The sequence below is a fragment of the Camellia sinensis genome, chromosome 1 (genome assembly GCF_055761805.1).
Source record: "Camellia sinensis isolate YWXY chromosome 1, ASM5576180v1, whole genome shotgun sequence".
In the NCBI taxonomy this organism is placed as follows: Eukaryota; Viridiplantae; Streptophyta; class Magnoliopsida; order Ericales; family Theaceae; genus Camellia; species Camellia sinensis.
The window spans coordinates 59,677,101-59,695,394 of NC_138961.1; the positions used below are offsets into that span (position 1 = coordinate 59,677,101).

At 37.7% G+C, this 18,294-nt stretch overlaps 1 protein-coding gene across 1 annotated transcript; it reads right to left on the reverse strand.

Annotated features, from left to right (window-relative positions):
* Positions 1 to 653: 653 nt before the first annotated feature.
* LOC145795147 (uncharacterized) lies at positions 654 to 4,771 on the reverse strand. Its single transcript, XM_082878144.1, has 6 exons — positions 4,657 to 4,771; positions 4,365 to 4,493; positions 4,156 to 4,285; positions 2,706 to 2,827; positions 2,510 to 2,590; positions 654 to 1,055 (listed from the first exon to the last, which is right to left on the reverse strand). The coding sequence occupies exons 1-6, from the start codon at positions 4,660 to 4,662 to the stop codon at positions 957 to 959; spliced, it is 567 nt and encodes a 188-aa protein (XP_082734270.1). The 5' UTR covers positions 4,663 to 4,771; the 3' UTR covers positions 654 to 956.
* Positions 4,772 to 18,294: the final 13,523 nt, after the last annotated feature.

Consider the following 18,294-nt stretch of genomic DNA (forward strand, 5'->3'; position numbering starts at 1 on the left):
GTTATCCGCGACCAATTTTTTTGGTCGCTAGTTTGGTCGCCAATTGAGGGTCGACAAAAGTAATTTGCGACCAAAATTTTCGTTGATCGGCAAAAGTTGGATTTGCCGACTAAATTTTTGGTCGCTAAATATTTAATTACCGCGACTAATTCATTTTGTCACTAAAACACTTTGGTCGCGAAAAGTCGCCTTTTGCCGACCAAATTTCTTAGTCGCCAATTGACACATTTCGCGACCAAATTTTTTGGTCGCCAATTGTGACATTCTAAGACCAAAATTAGTTTGGTCGCCAATTGTTACTTTTCGCGACCAAAACTGTTGGTCGGCAAAAGTGAGTTTCCACGACCAACAAAATTTTTGGTTGGCAATAGATGTATTTTTTGCGACCAAAACTCTTGGTCGGCAATTGTTATTTTTTGCAAAAAAAAATAATTTATTTGTCGCGACTAATAAATTGGTCGCCAAAGCAGGAAAACAATACACCTGTAATTCCTAATAATTCATTCAATCCATAATAAACCTATAATTTTAAAGCATCATTCAAATTAACGGATGCTGTAGGGGCTCAATACTCCAGAACTATTTTATCTTAATATATTGTTATGCTTTGTTTACCAAAAAAGAAAACAAGGTGTGAAAACCTCTCTAATAAATAATATCAAAATTTTCTTTTATTTCTTTCTCAAGCTATGTAAGGGCACAAGTTCATAGCATATTCATCGTCATGTGATGAATGTGTCAGGAAAGAAAAAATTATAGAAAAATAAAATATATTTTTACAAAATTTTCTCATAAACTAATGTAACATCAAATAATAAATTTTAAAATTTTAACATAAAGCCAAGCTCTTCATATCTCATGTCAATCCTCATAATCATAATCCACACCATACGCTCCGCAGCTTTCAACACCATCACCGTAATCAGTCTTGTGGTCAAATTCATTATCATTCTTTCTTATTTCAGACTCAATCTGTCGGTGCTAAACTTCTTGTTAAACTTTGTATCGCATTTTGCAATTATGCCTTCCGTGTTGGCATTCTCGGCACCTTGGCTCTGTAAAGACATTGAAATGGATGTATAGAAATACATTAGCCAACTCTCAGTGTAGCTTTGTCTCATAGCAAGTAATAAATTTTAGATTAATGGAACAAAAATAACAGTAAAATAACATGGCATCATATTGTAACTTGATTTGTTAGATTTGAAATTGAGAATTCATGTAAATATGATGAATAATCCCACCAAATGATTATTTCAATCCTTCCATCTAACTTGAGCCAAACACACGCGGCTTATCATCATACAATTACCTGTTTTAGAAACTGTATTTGAAAAAAAACATTAGAAAATGACAATGACGACTGTGTTTTCCTCCACGTCTCGTTTTCATTTATAAAAAGGGCTGCAACCTTCATTGGCAGGAAGAACTGAAGTTTCCTTTGTTAAGTGCGCCATTGAATTACCATAGGACAACGTTGGTTGGAGTCATTGCAATGGAGCTGAAGTCTTGTAAAATTCAGTGGGAAGGTAAGTTTATATTCAAGTGACCATTAACTTGAGGTCGAGACCATTTGTGTTGTGGGGATTGGTATTTGTCAATTTGTTCTACCCTTCCAATTCTTATTTTTGATTTGTTTCCATCACTAACCAAACCAAACTGGCCCAATACACATCTGTTGGATTTGGTTATTTAGTTTTCCCATTAACTATGGTGCATATGGCCACAAAATGGATAGGTTTGGCTCACATCTCATAATCAAACCATAAAGCACTTCTGAGAGTACAAAGAATGCGGCATTGATGACATACTAGGAGATTTATCTCTGCAGCTAATAGGGTATTCCATGAGCTTTCAGCATTTCACATGCTATGTAGTATATGAACTACCGACATTTTTCTACTATATAAGTTCAGAACTCTGAATTAATGTTTTCTCTCTCCCCCCTATGGTTATTTAGATTTTTTATTCAAATCATTTCAGTGCAAAAAGTGGTGCTAATAGAAGAGACAAAGTGAACGGATGTGAGGATCCTCTGAGGTGCAAACTAGAACTGTTTTACGGCGAAATGAGGGTTAAATATTCCTACCAGAAAATGAAGCAGGACAGCGTGTCTCAATCTCCTAAGTTTTACATGCTTCAATTGAATGGCACTCTTTGAGATCAGACAAATGCATGTATTCAATATCTAACTTGGCAACATATTCAACAATACAACAAAGGGCTTTACATGTGTTTATTTGTGTAATCAGTACATTCAAAGGACTCCACATCTAAACTAGTGCTCGTTCTTCTATGATTTTACTTACAGAAAGACTATAGTAGTCAAAAGGCCGTGAGTACAATAAAACAAATGTTATTGGTTTTGTTGTCAAATCAATTTCATCTCATTAGCTACATATCATGGGTATTTACAGCATCATGACTATTAACCAACTTTTGCTCCAAATTACCTACACTCGAAGAGGGTAATATCTGAAAGAAAGGAACAAAGAAAAGGCAGCATTACCGTTTCATGTTTACTATTCATTTGTTCCCAAATAATCTTTTTGTAATGCATCTCTTCCTTACTGTGCAGATATTTGTCAACCTGTAAAAAATTTGACATTGTTTCGAAGTTATAAATTCACTGATCTGATAAGTCAATCAGGTAACATTTACCAATTAAGTCAAGAACACAACTTGCTTTAAAACTTGCAGCATACCTCAACATCATCGATATCAGAAAGGCTTTCTGACTCGTCAATTGTTGCCATTCTACTCAGATGCTCATATCTATGCAGCTGACCAGATACCTTGTTACCATCTTGGCATCCATCAGAAGCTCCTGAAACATCAGAATGTTACTTTGACTTAAGCTTTCAAGTTTAATCCCTAGAATAATGCATGACAGGAATTTCATGAGAACAATTCGTTACCCTTTTGGGTATTCAAGAATCCACTTCTTACAACATCTGCACGTACTTTCGAGGACGGTGTTACTTCTTTCTCTAACTAAAAAACAAACATGAAAACAGAAGTGTGTGGAAAGATAAACTTGATCCAAGATCTCTCTTACACACCTTAAAGTCATTAGTTTATCAATCACGGAACAAAAACAAGGAGTAATGAGGAAGAAAAAGCTGCATAATCCTAAATTACTTCTAACAGTATATTTGAATATATATCTCAACCATAGTGAAAAATTCAGAAAATGGGAAACAATGCACAAGATTGTGAGCAAAATGTCTTTGTAAGTCTAAGGAATGGAGGCAAAGGTCTTGTAGTTTATACAAATTACAATACACATTTCATGTGAAGAAAAAAAAAAAACATGATATTTATCTTTAAAATTTGAATATGCCATGCCTTTAGCTCATTGGGTTGGGATCATATATTTCCAAGCTAGGGAGGGATTTAGGAGATAAATGGCAGGAGAAGTTGAAAGTATATACAACTGAATTATGATCTCATTACCCTGAATTAGACATGGTGCTAGTTTAGTTTTCCACATCTTTTTTATGCTTCAAGAGTCAAAAATCTTTTTTTTCTTCTTTTTTCATTTTAAAGATTTTCTACGCATGGGCTCAGCTAGTGTTCCATGGGCCTTCTTTTGTGTCACATTATTGTGTTTTTATACGTGATCCTTAGTTTATTACTTTGTTTAGATCAATTCTGTAACTCAATTACCTTAGGGGTCGTTTCTTAGTGTTGTCTTCATGCTGAATACCATATACTCTTAATGCAAAAGAAGGGCACTTAACCCTTGAAAGAATCACCAAGGAATTGCAAGCTAACGGTTTATACGTGAAGAACAGAAACCTTATCTTGAGACTACTTAGAAAACTCAAGAATGCAATCAAACAAGATACAACAACACCACCTAGTGGACTAACACACATCCCATTGATAAAAAAATAAAAAATAAACAAAAAAAAAAATACCATAACAAGAAACTTAATTGCAAGAATTGCCTAATGGGGTGACGTTTCTACGATCTAAAACAAGAAACTTGTTAGAACCATGGTGGAGATAGAATTGTGGTTCCAACTGGGATGAGACCACTCAAACATATGAATCTCGAAGAAACAAAAAAAATAAACAAAACAAAAATCTATCAAGGCAAAAGTGTCGAAACACATCACTTAAAAAACACACAACTGAACTCAAACTTACTGAGATTCGAACCGAACAGAGGATTGAACCATGGCCCAGATCGCGAAAAACCCTCTTCAAAATCAAGTGTAGAGAAACACACAACTGAACTCAAACTTACTGCGAGTTTTGCGCGGCACCTCCATCCCCACTGTAAAGGGCGAAAATGTTATCAAAACCCTAATTACAAAAAAACCCAATTGAGAAAGTAAACAAGGAGGAGGACATACGAGTCTACAAGTATCGAAGGTGAAGTCAGATACGCCGTGTTTATTGAAGAAGTCGGTGGCCTCGTCGAGGATGATCGGATGGTGGAGATTGTACTCTTGAGTGCAACCAGAACACCTACAAAAACAGGACTTGAATGGATAAGAATTCAAACCAGGACTTGAATGGACAAGAATTCAAACCAGCAGAATTCAATCCAGGATTTAGTGAGTGGTTTAAAGAGCAAAATATAAATAGCAATAAATGTAAACCAGCAGAATTCAAACCAGGACTTGAATGGACAAGAATTCAAACCAGCATAATGCAGTGGTAAAATCATGGTCAACGTCAAACTCGTTCATTAGGTTGCTAAAATACGCATTTCCTTGATATTCTATCTAAAGCACAATTGTTCATATCACACAAAAAGAATAGTGAAAAAAAAAAGTATCAATTCATGGCCTAATTCCAAAAATAATGAATTAGGGAATGGTGGACATAATTGGAACAAAGTAATTTTAAATTGGAACAAATCTGATTCATAATGGACATAAACATCTTTGAAAGTAATTTAAAATTGGAACAAATCTGATTCATAATGGACATAATTGAACATCTTTGAAAATAATTTAAAATTGGACATAATTGGACATAATGGACAAATCTGATTCATAATGGAACAAAGTAATTTATAATTGGACATAATTGGACATCTTTGACAGTAATTTAAAAGTTTCCTGATTCACAATTGTAAAGCACAAGTAAAGCACTTACAGGCAACTGAAGATGGGGATAACATGAACCTTGAATATCATTTATCAGCATGAGGCCAAAAATAAAGCACGGAATTAATGATCACTACTCTTTCACAAATAAATTCTCAAAGAAAAATATATTGGATTTAATAGGTCTATTTTAAGAAAAATCATAGACCCAAAATCAGTAAACAAAATTGCAACAGAGCATAACTGGGAAAAACTACCAGACAGCCCCAATGGGTTGATAGATTCAATAGCTGAAAGTCATAAGCGAGATCTATAAACAGTGGAGTCATTATTAACAATTAGACACCCCACGCTCCAGCCATCCACCGACATGGGCTATTTGTGATTCGGCTCACTTTATCATTTTCATTTTTATATTTTGCTTTTAAAAAAAAGTTCAAAAATAACAACAACTACATCATCAATGAGCTTGCCCTGACCTTAGCAGGCAAGTGTTCGGTTCTGTCTACTATTAGTCATGAGAGTAAGCAAAAAAGAAACATAAAAGCTAAAAATCATTGTATACCAAATAATAGACATGCTCCACTAGTTTTTGATTAAAATTCAGTTTCTGATTAAAATTCCCTAAAACTCAATCTACATGTAAATCACAAATTAGTGTTACAAATAAAACTCATAAATAGAATAAACCCAAAAAATCAGTGATGTTTGTAAATCAAAAAAAGAAAATCTTAAAACTCAAATGGTTTTCCCTAATTTCATAAATCATAACTTAAATCTACAAATTAGTAAGTTTAGAGTTTCATTGAAAAAGAGAACAATTAAAAAAACCCCAAACAAATTTTTTTTTTCTTCACAATTCATAATTCACAATTCACAATTCTTGATTGGAATTGTGGGGTAATATAATGTAAAACAATCAGTAACCCTCTACACATCAGTAACAATCAATTCTTGGCTGCAATTAGTAACAATCAATAACACATAATATAAAACATGCATAGATTCTTGGCTGGAATTGTGGGGTCAATTCTTTGAGGCAATTTATCGAACATGTAGAGGACATTGGAGAAACCCCTCTACACATTGAAAAACCTATCATCAAGCAATCTATAAAAGCAAATACAACAAAATATAAAAGTGAATCACTCAATCTACCAGGCACATTGCATAAATGCTGATATAAAACCCAAAACCCAATTTTTTATTGCATAAATACTGAATATAAAACCCAAAACCCAATTTTTTATCCCAAAAAAAGTATCGAATGCAGCTTTAAATATACACAAATAGCATGAAAATACAGACCAACAAACAAAAATAATATGAAACAATGATGCGCCCTCAGATCTGATAGCTTCAAATAAATCATCAACGGTTTATACCCAGTGCCTATCATCAATTTCGCAATGAACAATTTCAGTACACAAACCCAATTTTTGCAAATGGATTTCCCTAAATCATGTATTCCTTTGTAGATGGATGATGGGGAAGAACAGGGAAGTGGAGAAAGAGAAAGAGAAAGAGAAAGAGAAAGAGAGCCATACCTGCAAGAGGGTTCGACGTGCCTGACAAGACCAGGAAGTTTGGGGAGCAAGACAGAAACAGGGGATTTGAGAGCAGAGGAAGGAGAAGAGAGGTTTTTGTCTTTGCAGAGGTAGCAAATGACATCGACCATGAGAGAGATTTGAGAGGCGGCTTGCCTAGGCAGAGGTCAGCTACCTCGTATGCTAGCAAGCGAACTGCCATACAAAACTGAATATGGGGGTTTTTTGAGAGAGAGAAAGAGAAGATGTGGAGGAGGATTCTTAGGTAGAGAGAAAGAGAGAAAGAAAGGCTGAGACTTGGCAGTGAGGCCTGGTAGAGAGAGTGGACACCAAAGGAGAGAAAGAAAATTCAAATCCCGCCCCCACTGAAAATCAAATTTCCCCCCAAACTTTTGGCGACCAAACGTCAAATTAGTCGCAAAAACAGGTTCTTTCGCCGACAAATTTTTTTAGTTGCCAAATCTTAATCAACGGCGACTAAAATATTAGTCGCTAAAAGTACAAATTTGGCGACTAATTTTTTTTGGTTGCTGAAAATAAGGTTTTCGCAACCAAATTTTTGGTCGCCAAAAAATATGTGACCTTTCGCGACCAAATTTGTAGTTGGTCGGCAAAAGTATACCACTTTTTGCAACCAACATATTTTTTGGTCGCCAAAATATAACCTTCTGTGACCAAAAATATTTGGTCGCCAAAAATAATGATCATTTGCGACTAATTAAAATTTGGTCGCCAAATGTCATTTTTTTGCGACAGAAATTTTTTTGGTCGGCAAAAGTGGTCGCAAAATGTGTAAATTCTTGTCTCGCCATCAAATACAGAGGTAGAAGTAATAGGACTCATGAGTAAAGTTATGATTAAACTATAACAAGGTTTACTTTTCATATGAAAATCTTACATGTTTCCACCCACTTGTCTAGGTAAAAGACATAGAAACAATCATGATAAAATGCCAACTTTCAACTTCATGAACTAGAGAGAATATTCCAAGAATTTGAAAATAAATTAAAAATCAATCAAGAAGTGCTATGATTCTTCACTTATTTTTTCCCTATATGAGGGCTTCTCAATCCCACTATTGGAGTTCCTTTGTAATTATACAGTGTTGTATAGTTGACTCTGCATTGTAATTGTGCTTAATTGTAACAATTCATCACAATCAACTGTAGTAGCGATCCACAAATGTAATCTTTTTTAATTTTTAAAAAACACCACAATTTAAAACATGGGTAAAAGTAATACTTCGAAAGGATTATTAGAGTGGTGAGTATATAAAGAATAAAAAACTTGTGAGATCCCGATATAACAAATAAATAAATAAAATAAAGATAATATTTATGATAATATAATTTTATAAGTATCAAACTAATTTTCTTGAATCCTAAAATGTCAATTCATATTATTGAAGGGTATTTTAATTAAGTTTAAGCCTCAAGTAAATTTATGATGCAAGTCTAATAATAATAATAATAATAATAATAATAATAATAATAATAATAAAAGGAAAAAAAAGACCGGTTATATAAGTGTTTGGAAAACCCTAAGCTCTGATATTATTTATGTGAGGAGAAGGAGAAGGAGAAAGAGCAAGCAAGGAAGGAGGAGAGGAGGAACAGATTCATGGGGGTCAGTGGAGAGTGTGAGAAGAAGGAGATGGAGAAAACGAGGAATGAGGAGAGGCGGAACAGATTCATGGGTGTCAGTGAAGAGGGACTCAGCATGAGGAGTGCTACAAGGAGAAGAGGGAAAGATGGGAAGTCATATGACGAGAGGCACTAGAGTCAAAAAACCAGACAGACGAAGAGATACCTGAAGAAGACCCAAGCAAACCTGAATAAAGAGAGAAAATAATGGAGGCGGATGGAGATGGTTGGAAGGTAGATAATATATACTGAAGTTGACTAATTTGAGCAGTCAAGGAAGCCAAGTCAAGATCAGGAGCCGGAGCAGCTGCAACATAAGTAGCGGGAGGAGCCCGGAATTGGTTCTGAGACTATTAAAAAGACGAGGCAGGCAAACATCATTTCTTGGAACAGTGGTACTTCCAATGGCCCCATTTATGGCAAAATGCACACTCATCAAAAGCCAAAGACATCGTAATACTAGACAGCTGAGGTCTAAGTGTAATAAAGCAAAATAGCCAAACTAAAGATCAAAGGCTGATAACTAGAAAGTTGAGGGGTTTAAACTGTAATACACCCAAAATAGACCACAATAACCAAGCTAGGGGTCGGAGTATACTAAACAGGAAACTGAGGGGGGCTCTAGTGTAATAAACCTTAAAGGGTTTTAAGTGTAAATACCCAAGAAGTAGAATCACAGAACCAGCCATCTAACAAATAACCAACAATATAAGGCTCAGACGAGAGAGATCAGTGAACCTCTCGAGTGAGAAAGAATCAGACTTGAGTGAGAGATTGATGGACAGAGACGAGACACTCTTCGCAATCGCAATCAGACCAAGACCAGAATGTCACGACTTCAGACCACCAGTCAAAGGACCTTCACTACTTCAGACCAGAGAACCAGAGAGAGAGACAAAGAGATCACCAACCAAAGTCAGCAAGAATGAACCAGAGCCACATAGAGACCTCGCGAGGCAGAAATCGAGCCAGATAAGGAGTGAAATATTGATCGCGAACAAATGAACCAGATGAGAGAGAAAGCTTCAATCAAACCAGACAAGAGAACCAGTTGAGTTCGAGAGAAAGGAATTGATCGAACCAGACGGGTCGACAAATCAACTTCGAACCAGATGGGTTGATGTCAAACCTAGGGTTTTGAACCAATCTAATACCATGTAAGTTTTCTGAGAGAATTCGTATATTCCGTTGTGTATTTGATACAAGAATGCATCAATATATATAACAATCCAAACCCTAGAACTAAGAAAGGAAACAAAATTATATGATCAATCCCTAATATATACAGAATATATATACTACCCTATATACATAAACCTACTATTCTCACAATTTCCACTACTCACAGTCGTGTGTGGCCGAAGGAGTGGAGGGTGGGAGAAAGTGAAAGAAAGAAGTCATAGCCAAGGAAAGGGATAACTTTGGGTGTGTTGTAGCCGTGTGTGGGTCATCTAGGAGGTAGGCCTCTAGTTTTCTTTCTCCTTTCCCTCGTTCTGCATCCTTTATTCCATTTTTCCATTACTATCAATCCTTGCTCAATACCACGACTAGGTAGGTATTTGAGAGGGGGATATCATATACTATTTTATTGATGATTGCATATGGTAAATGAGTGCACTTTAGCTTGGAGTTGCTTTGTTTATTTTCCGTTTTGGTAACTTTTGAGTTAGTAATGACATGTAGTCTTTCAAACTTGGTTCAGGGTTGAGGGCACTAGTTTGACTTTCATATTCTTCGCAAGGATCATATTGTCCCTGTCACGCCCCAAACTTGCCCCTAAATGTTTGGGCATGACCTATTCAGAAAAGGACACTTAACCTGTTATACATAGCATATGGGGCCTGAACAGAAGCATTAAATTTTATAAAATAACATGAAATAAAAAGAAGCTACATCCATTGAGCAACCACTATCATGCCAGGACCACAAACAGAACATCAGATAGAAAATATTTACATGCACATAGACAAACCGCGCCCCTTATTTGGGCGTATAACAAAAACATTGGAAACTTCAACATATTATAGACAATCAGAGTACTGGCCAAAAACTTAGCAAAACTCCACAAAAATGAGCAGGCTTCATCCAAATGTCTGGACACACAGAGGTTGACAAAAGAGAGACGAGCATCGGGGTTAAGGCTGACCTCCAGATTTATTACCTACAGAACTAGACAAAATACAGAGTGAGACAATCTTAGTGAATAATAGCACTTAAACAAGTCAATGAACAACTTGAAGTATAATGCACATCAATGCGTATATAAATGCAAAAGACATGTAATTAATCCGATGCCGTAATTATTTCCAAAACGGCCTTGGGCCCAGTCTTTAAACAGATTGGCTTCAAGCCCAGATTAAACAGAGTGGAGTTAAGCCCAGATTGAACAGAGTGGCATTAAGCCTAAAGATATACAGAACGGCCTTAGGCTGGACATATTTCACAGATTGGTCAAAGGCCTAACAGAGTTCACAGATTGGCTAGAGGCCCGGATATCATTGGAGCATAGTAGTTTCAATGTCATTCAGAGTTCCAGAGTTGTATGGAAGTTCACACATCCTTTGAGTCGTTCACCAGTTAACATAGTTGATATACAATTAACAGAATGCCAATAGTAACTATTAGCGATAAGTAACGCGTACTACTACAATACTATTACTCACAGTGTTGTGGTGGAGCGATAGTCCCTCCCGGAGTGTGTCCTGCACACATGCACAGCTCATAATTTAGTTTCTTTCCTTGTTACGTCATTTCCGGACTCACTCTGCTTCGAATGAATTTGCCAGTATCAAAAAGGTATCAAATACAATTTTCAAAAATACCAGAGGGTTAAGTACGTAAAACGGAGCAAACTGTTTTTCTCAGCATGGGCCACACGTGTGGCTGTGAGCCCCGCACGTGCTGCGGTTGGTCCCACACGTGTGGCTGGGAAGGCCCGCACGTGCTTTTCTAGCAGTAACCAAAACCCAATATTCCTCCATTCCCCACATGTGCGGCCATGACTCCCACACATGAGGCGATTTGGCCAAATTCTGTCCGAAATTTCATACAAAACCCAACCTTTTGGTAAGTTTTTACATGGCTTCAAATAGGTTCAACAACCATGTTAATAAAATTTACAACAACATATCCACCTAGATAGAAACTAGATTCTTGATCTTGAAACCTTTAAACATAACTCAATTCATGAGATTGCTAACTTCGCACCCACATAACATATACATACACATGGCCATGTTCATATATTTGAGTTCAAGCATGTCATGAAGGAATGGAATGTAATTTCCTTTACATGGTTCAAATTAACACAAGCAACAACATGATGAAAACACTTATTCAATTCTTTGAGTGAGATATACACACAGCAACACAAGTCTTAGCTTGCATGAATACCCAAGAAATTCCTCACTCATACACAAGAGAGGAGTTAACCTTCATACCTTGAGCTTTAAAATCTCTCAAATTCCCAACCTTCCTTGATGATCTTCTTCACCTACCTCCCGAACCCTTCTCTAATCCAACCTTCTCTCTCAGGAGATATTTTTAAATGAAGCGCCAATGTCAAAGTTGTAAGGAACACATTTATATATAAAAGGTGAATAGGACCAAAATTAATCAGTTTAATCATTCCAAATTGAAATTTCACCGAAAATCCTATTATGACTTAAAAATCATGCTGACCTCAAATGCGAGATCAATTTCAGATTATGAAGCCTCTAAGGCTCTCAATTTCTGACCCAAACATTTTAATCATGATAGATGTTTTCCTTGATAAACAGATATAGATCCATAATCGTAGGATTCACTTAATTAACCTTAATTCCTCATAAAATTTCGCAGTAAGCATTTGAAAGCACAGAATAAGGGATTGAGAATATATCAGAATCACAAACAAGGGTCGGGTTATTACACTCTCCCCCCCTTAAATAAGTTTGGTTCCTCAAACTTGTTTTACCTCAAACGGAAACAGATGCGGATATTGGTGTCGCATTTCCTCTTCTTTCTCCCAAGTAGCTTCGGTTCCGTAATGCTCTTGCCATTCAACTTTTACCATCGGGATTTCTCGATTTCGTAATTGTTTCACTTGTCGGTCCAGAATTCGAATTGGCTTTTCTTCGTACTCTAGCTTATCGTCTAGAACAATCTGGTGATAATCAATGATATGAGACGGATCCAGAAGGTATCCTCAAAGCATAGAAACATGAAACACGTTATGCACTTGGCTCATACTTGGCGGAAGAGCAACTCGGTAAGCTACCGGGCCCATTCTTTCCAAAATTTGAAAGGGACCAACATATCGGGGTGTTAACTTACCCCTTTTTCTGAATCTCGGATGTCCTTTCATTGGGGTGACTTTCACGAACACATGACTATCCACTTCAAATTCCAAATTCCTTCGTCGGTTATCCGCATAACTCTTCTGTCTACTTTGAGCAGTTTTCAATCTTTCCCGAATAATTTTAACCTTTTCAATCGTTAACTGAACAATTTAGGGCCCTAGCAATGATCTATCTCCAATCTCGGCCCAACACACGAGAGAATGACACAGTCTCCCATACAGAGCCTCACAGGGTGCCATTGCAATACTCGAATGGTAATTATTATTATATGCAAACTCTACCAACGGCAGATGGGTTTTCCAACTTTCTTGAAAATCCAATACGCACATTCGGAGCATATCCTCTAATGTCTGTATCGTTCTCTCGGATTGTCCATCTGTTTGAGGGTGAAAGGCTATGCTAAACTTCAATTCTGTACCCAGTGCTTCCTGTAGGCTTTGCCAGAATCTTGAAACAAATTTTGGATCCCTGTTTGACACAATTGAGACTGGAACACCATGGAGTCTTACAATTTCATTCATGTAGATCACAACAAGTTTATCTGTATTAGGAAATGAGCAGACTTAGTTAATCGGTCCACAATAACCCATACAAAATTCATACCCCGAGGAGTCCGTGGTAACCGTACCACAAAATCCATGGTAAGATGTTCCCACTTCCATTCCGGGATTGGAAGGGGTTGCAACAATCCTGCTAGTCTCTGATGCTCTGCCTTTACTTGCTGACATTGTAAACACTTAGAAATGAGCACCGCGATTTCCTTTTTCATACCCGGCCACCAAAAATTTTGTTTCAAATCCCGATACATTTTAGTACTTCCCGGATGCATTGAAAATTTCGAGGTATGTGCTTCTTCCATCAATTTCCGTTTCAGTTCCAATACATTTTGGACACATTCGGTTTTGAAATTTGAGTACTGAATTCACCAAGCTGAACCCCGGTTTTGGTTTTGTCTCTAATTCATCACATATCTTCTTTAGAATTTCATCTTCCATTTGATGTAGTCTGATCTCCTCAAGTAAGGTCGGTTGGGTCATTACTGCTGCTATTACGGCCTCCGATCCATGCATCACAAGCTCTACGTTCATTCTATCCAATTCGATCACCAACTCTTTTTGCTCCGTAAATAGATTTGCCAAATATCCCATATTTTTCCGACTAAGTGCATCTGCAACTGTATTGGCTTTACCGGGATGGTAATGGATCTGTAAATCATAGTCTTTAATTAGCTCTAACCACCGTCATTGACACATATTCAACTCTTTCTAAGTAAAAAGGTACTTGAGACTTTTGTGATCTTTATAAACTTCGCAAGTAGTGCCATACAGATAATGTCGCCATATTTTCAAAGCAAAAACTACTGCTGCTAGCTCAAGATCATGTGTGGAATAATTCTTTTCATGGGGTTTAAGCTGGCGTGAAGCATAAGCGATAACCCTTCCACTTTGCGTAAGCACACACCCTAAACCTTTATGGGAAGCATCATTGTAAATCACAAATCCCTCCATACCAGATGGTAACGCAAGAACCGGAGCTGTAGTTAACTTCGTTTTCAATTCTTGGAAAGCAGATTCTCACCGTTCTGATCATTCAAATGCAACTCCCTTTTTAGTCAATTGTGTAAGTGGCATAGCGATTTTGGAAAAATCTTGAACAAACCTCCTATAATATCCGGCTAATCCCATAAAACTACGTACCTCAGTCACATTAGTAGGAGTTGGCTAATTCACGATCGCCTCAATTTTGTGTGGATCAACAGAGACTCCTTCCTTTGTTATAACATGCCCTAGAAATGCCACCTCTTGTAGCCAGAATTCACATTTCTTCAGCTTTGTATACAGTTTCTTTTCCCGAAGTGTTTGAAGAATTAAGCGAAGATGATTCTCGTGAGTTTCTGCATTCTTCGAGTAAATGACAATATCGTCAATAAAGACCACCACAAATGCATCCAGATGAGGCTGAAAGACACGATTCGTCATATCCATAAATGCTGCTGGTGCGTTAGTAACTCCGAAGGGCATAACCAGAAATTCATAATGACCATATCGAGTTTGGAAAGCAATCTTCTCAACATCGTTAGCTTTGACCTTCAATTAGTGGTATCTGGACCGTAGATTAATTTTAGAAAAGACCTGTGCCCCTTGTAACTGATCAAATAAATCATCAATCCGTGGAAAAGGGTACTTATTCTTGATCGTTACCTTATTGAGTTCCCTATAATCGATATAAAGTCGGAGTGTTCCATCCTTCTTTTTCACAAACAGAACTGGTGCACCCCAACGAGACACACTTGGGCGAATGAACCCCTTATCAAGTAAATCTTGCAGCTAAATCTTTAATTCCATCATTTCAGCTGGTGACATTCTATACGGGGTCTTAGAAATAGGTTGGGTTTTCGGTATCACTTCAATGGTAAATTCAATTTCACAGTCCACTAACTCCCCCGATAATTTCTCCAGAAAAACATCCGAAAACTCACAGACAACCGGAATCATATCAGTACCCCCATTCATTACTTGTCCCTCCAAAACACTGCATAAATACCCCTGACACCCTTTCTGAATTAATTTACAAGCCTTTGTTGCAGAAATCAAATAAGGTGGGGAAGTCACTCCCTGTCCCTGAAAAGTAGATTCTGATTGTCCCGGAGGGTGGAAACTGATTTGTTTAGTCAAACAATCTATAGTTGCACCATATTCACTCAACTAGTCCATACCCATAATAATATCAAAAAGGTCTCTTCAAGAGGTAATAGATTCTCATATACCCGGACATCCCCAATTAGAAGTTCACAAGCGTAATATACAGAGGTACAGATCATAGAATCCCCCAAGGGTGAGGACACACATAGCATATAAGATAATACTTCTTCAGATTTATCTAAATTGGGAGCAAATAATTTCGACACAAAGGAGTGGGTAGAGCCAGAATCAAACAATACATGAGTAGAATGACCGTGAACAATAAATGTACCTGACACCACTGTTGTCGTGTTTTGCACATCTCCTGGGACCAATGCAAACACCCTGCCTTGTCTTGCAGTGTCTTTGTTGTTAGTAGATTTGGCAGCTGGCTTGGTACTAGGAGTTGGTGTAGACCCCGCTGAATTGGTAGCAGCCCTATTGCCATCTTGTTAATTATACTGAGGGCAATCCCTTACCAAATGAGCCGTTTTTCCATACCTAAAATAGGCTCCAGACTTTCGATATCATGTTCCACGATGTTTCTTTCCACATTCTGAACAAACAGGAATTGAGTCTGGTGGAAGGGTAAAAACACTGGAAGTCTCTAAGTTTTGTCTCTTGCTAGGTGGAGTAGTTGACCCCCTTGATAATTGATTATTCTGCCTCTTTCCTTTCCATTCAGAAATCCGACTCTGAGCAGCACGGTTTCCCTCTGCTATAACAGCCCTCTCCAACACATCAACATAGGTTGGTAACTTTAACATGTTGACTTTGTCCAGGATAGCACTCCGTAATCCTCCTTCAAATTTTCGTGCCTTCTTATAATCCGTATCCACCATATGAGGTGCAAACCGGGCTAGTTCTGCAAATTAGGCCTCATACTCTGCTACGGTCTTGTTCCCTTGCCTGAGAGTTTCAAATTTTGTCGCCTTCTTATCTCGCATACTTTGAGGAAAATACTTGTCATAAAACAGTTCTAGGAATCTGTTCCATGTTAATCCTGGGTGTATAGTTCTCATAAGCATCCACCACCTCCGTGCTTCATCTTCGATAGTGAAGGCAGCAAGTTGCACCTTTTGGGCTTCGGTACAAGGGAAAACTTTGAACAACTTTTCTATTCCCAACACCCAAGCCTTAGCTTTCATCGGTTCTATTCCTCCTTTGAATGATGGTGGTTTCATCTTTTTAAACTCCTTTGTAAGTGTAATGGTTCGGTCCTCAGCTTGAAAATCTTGTATCACAGGTGGAGGTACCAGTGGCGGTGACGGTGGCGGTTGTGGCTGTTGCTATTGTTGTTGTTGCCGTAAGGTCTCTGCCATTCCCATGATCATTCTTTCCATCCTATCCAACCGTGCAGAAGTAGCATCTTCCAGGTCTTCCGTTCTTGTTCTCACCATATTCTACGTGATAAACAATTACAACATACACATGAGATATACAATAGGTATGATGCAAAACCGTTAGCATTAACAGAATACATTTAACGTTGCCATCAAGCTTTCACATACTTTCAAAATGCAATGCACGATGCCAAAGTCTTTTCTAAACATCATAAGGCTCAATGGATTCGTGTGTGAGACAGCAACTCGTGCTCTGATACCACTTGTCACGCCCCAAACTTGCCCCTAAAAGTTTGGGCATGCCCTATTTAGAAATGGACACTAAACCTGTTATACATAACATATGGGGCCTGAACGGAAGCATTAAATATTATAAAATAACATGAAATAAAAAGAAGCCACATCCATTGAGTGACCACTATCATGCTAGGACCACAAACAGAACATCAGATAGAAAATATTTACATGCACATATACAAACCCCGCCCCTTATTTGGGCGTATAATAAGAACATTGGAAACTTCAACATATTATAGACAATCAGAGTACAGGCCAAAAACTTAGCAAAACTCCACAAAAATGGGTAGGCTTCATCCAAATGCCTGGACACACAGAGGTTAACAAAAGAGAGACGAGCATTGGGGTTAAGGCTGACCTCCAGATTTATTACCTACAGAACCAGACAAAATATAGAGTGAGACAATCTCAGTGAATAATAGCACTTAAATAAGTCAATGAACAACTTGAAGTATAATGCACATCAATGCGTATGTAAATGCAAAAGACGTGTAATTAATCCGATGCTGTAATTATTTCCAAAACGGCCTTGGGCCCAGTCTTTAAACAGAGTGGCTTCAAGCCTAGATTAAACAGAGTGGCGTTAAGCCCAGATTGAACAGAGTGGCATTAAGCCCAGAGATATACAGAACGGCCTTAGGCCGGACATATTTCACAGATTGGCCAAAGGCCTAACAGAGTTCACAGATTGACCAGAGGCCCAGATATCATTGGAGCATAATAGTTTAAATGTCATTCAGAGTTCTAGAGTTGTGTGGAAGTTCACACATCCTTTGAGTCATTCACCAGCTAACATAGTTGATATACAATTAACAGAATGCCAATAGTAACTATTAGCGATAAGTAACGCGTACTACTACAGTACTATTACTCACAGTGTTGTGACAGAGCGGTAGTCCCTCCCGGAGTATGTCCTGCACACATACACAGCTCACAATTTAGTTTCTTTCCTTGTTACGTCATTTTCGGACTCACTTTGCTTCGAATGAATTTGCCAGTATCAAAAAGGTATCAAATACAATTTTCAAAAACACTAGAGGGTTAAGCACATAAAACAGAGCAAACTATTTTTCTCAGCATGGGCTGCACGTGCGGCTGTGAGCCCCGCACGTGCGGCGGTTGGTCCAGCACGTGCGGCTGGGAAGGCCCACACGTGCTTTTCTAGCAGTAACAAAAACCCAATATTCCTCCCTTCCCCGCACGTGCGGCCATGACTCCCGCACGTGCGGCAATTTGGCCAAATTCTGTCCGAAATTTCATACAAAACCTAACCTTTTGGTAAGTTTTTACATGACTTCAAATAGGTTCAACAACCATGTTAATAAAATTTACAACCACATATCCACCTAGATAGAAACTAGATTCTTGATCTTGAAA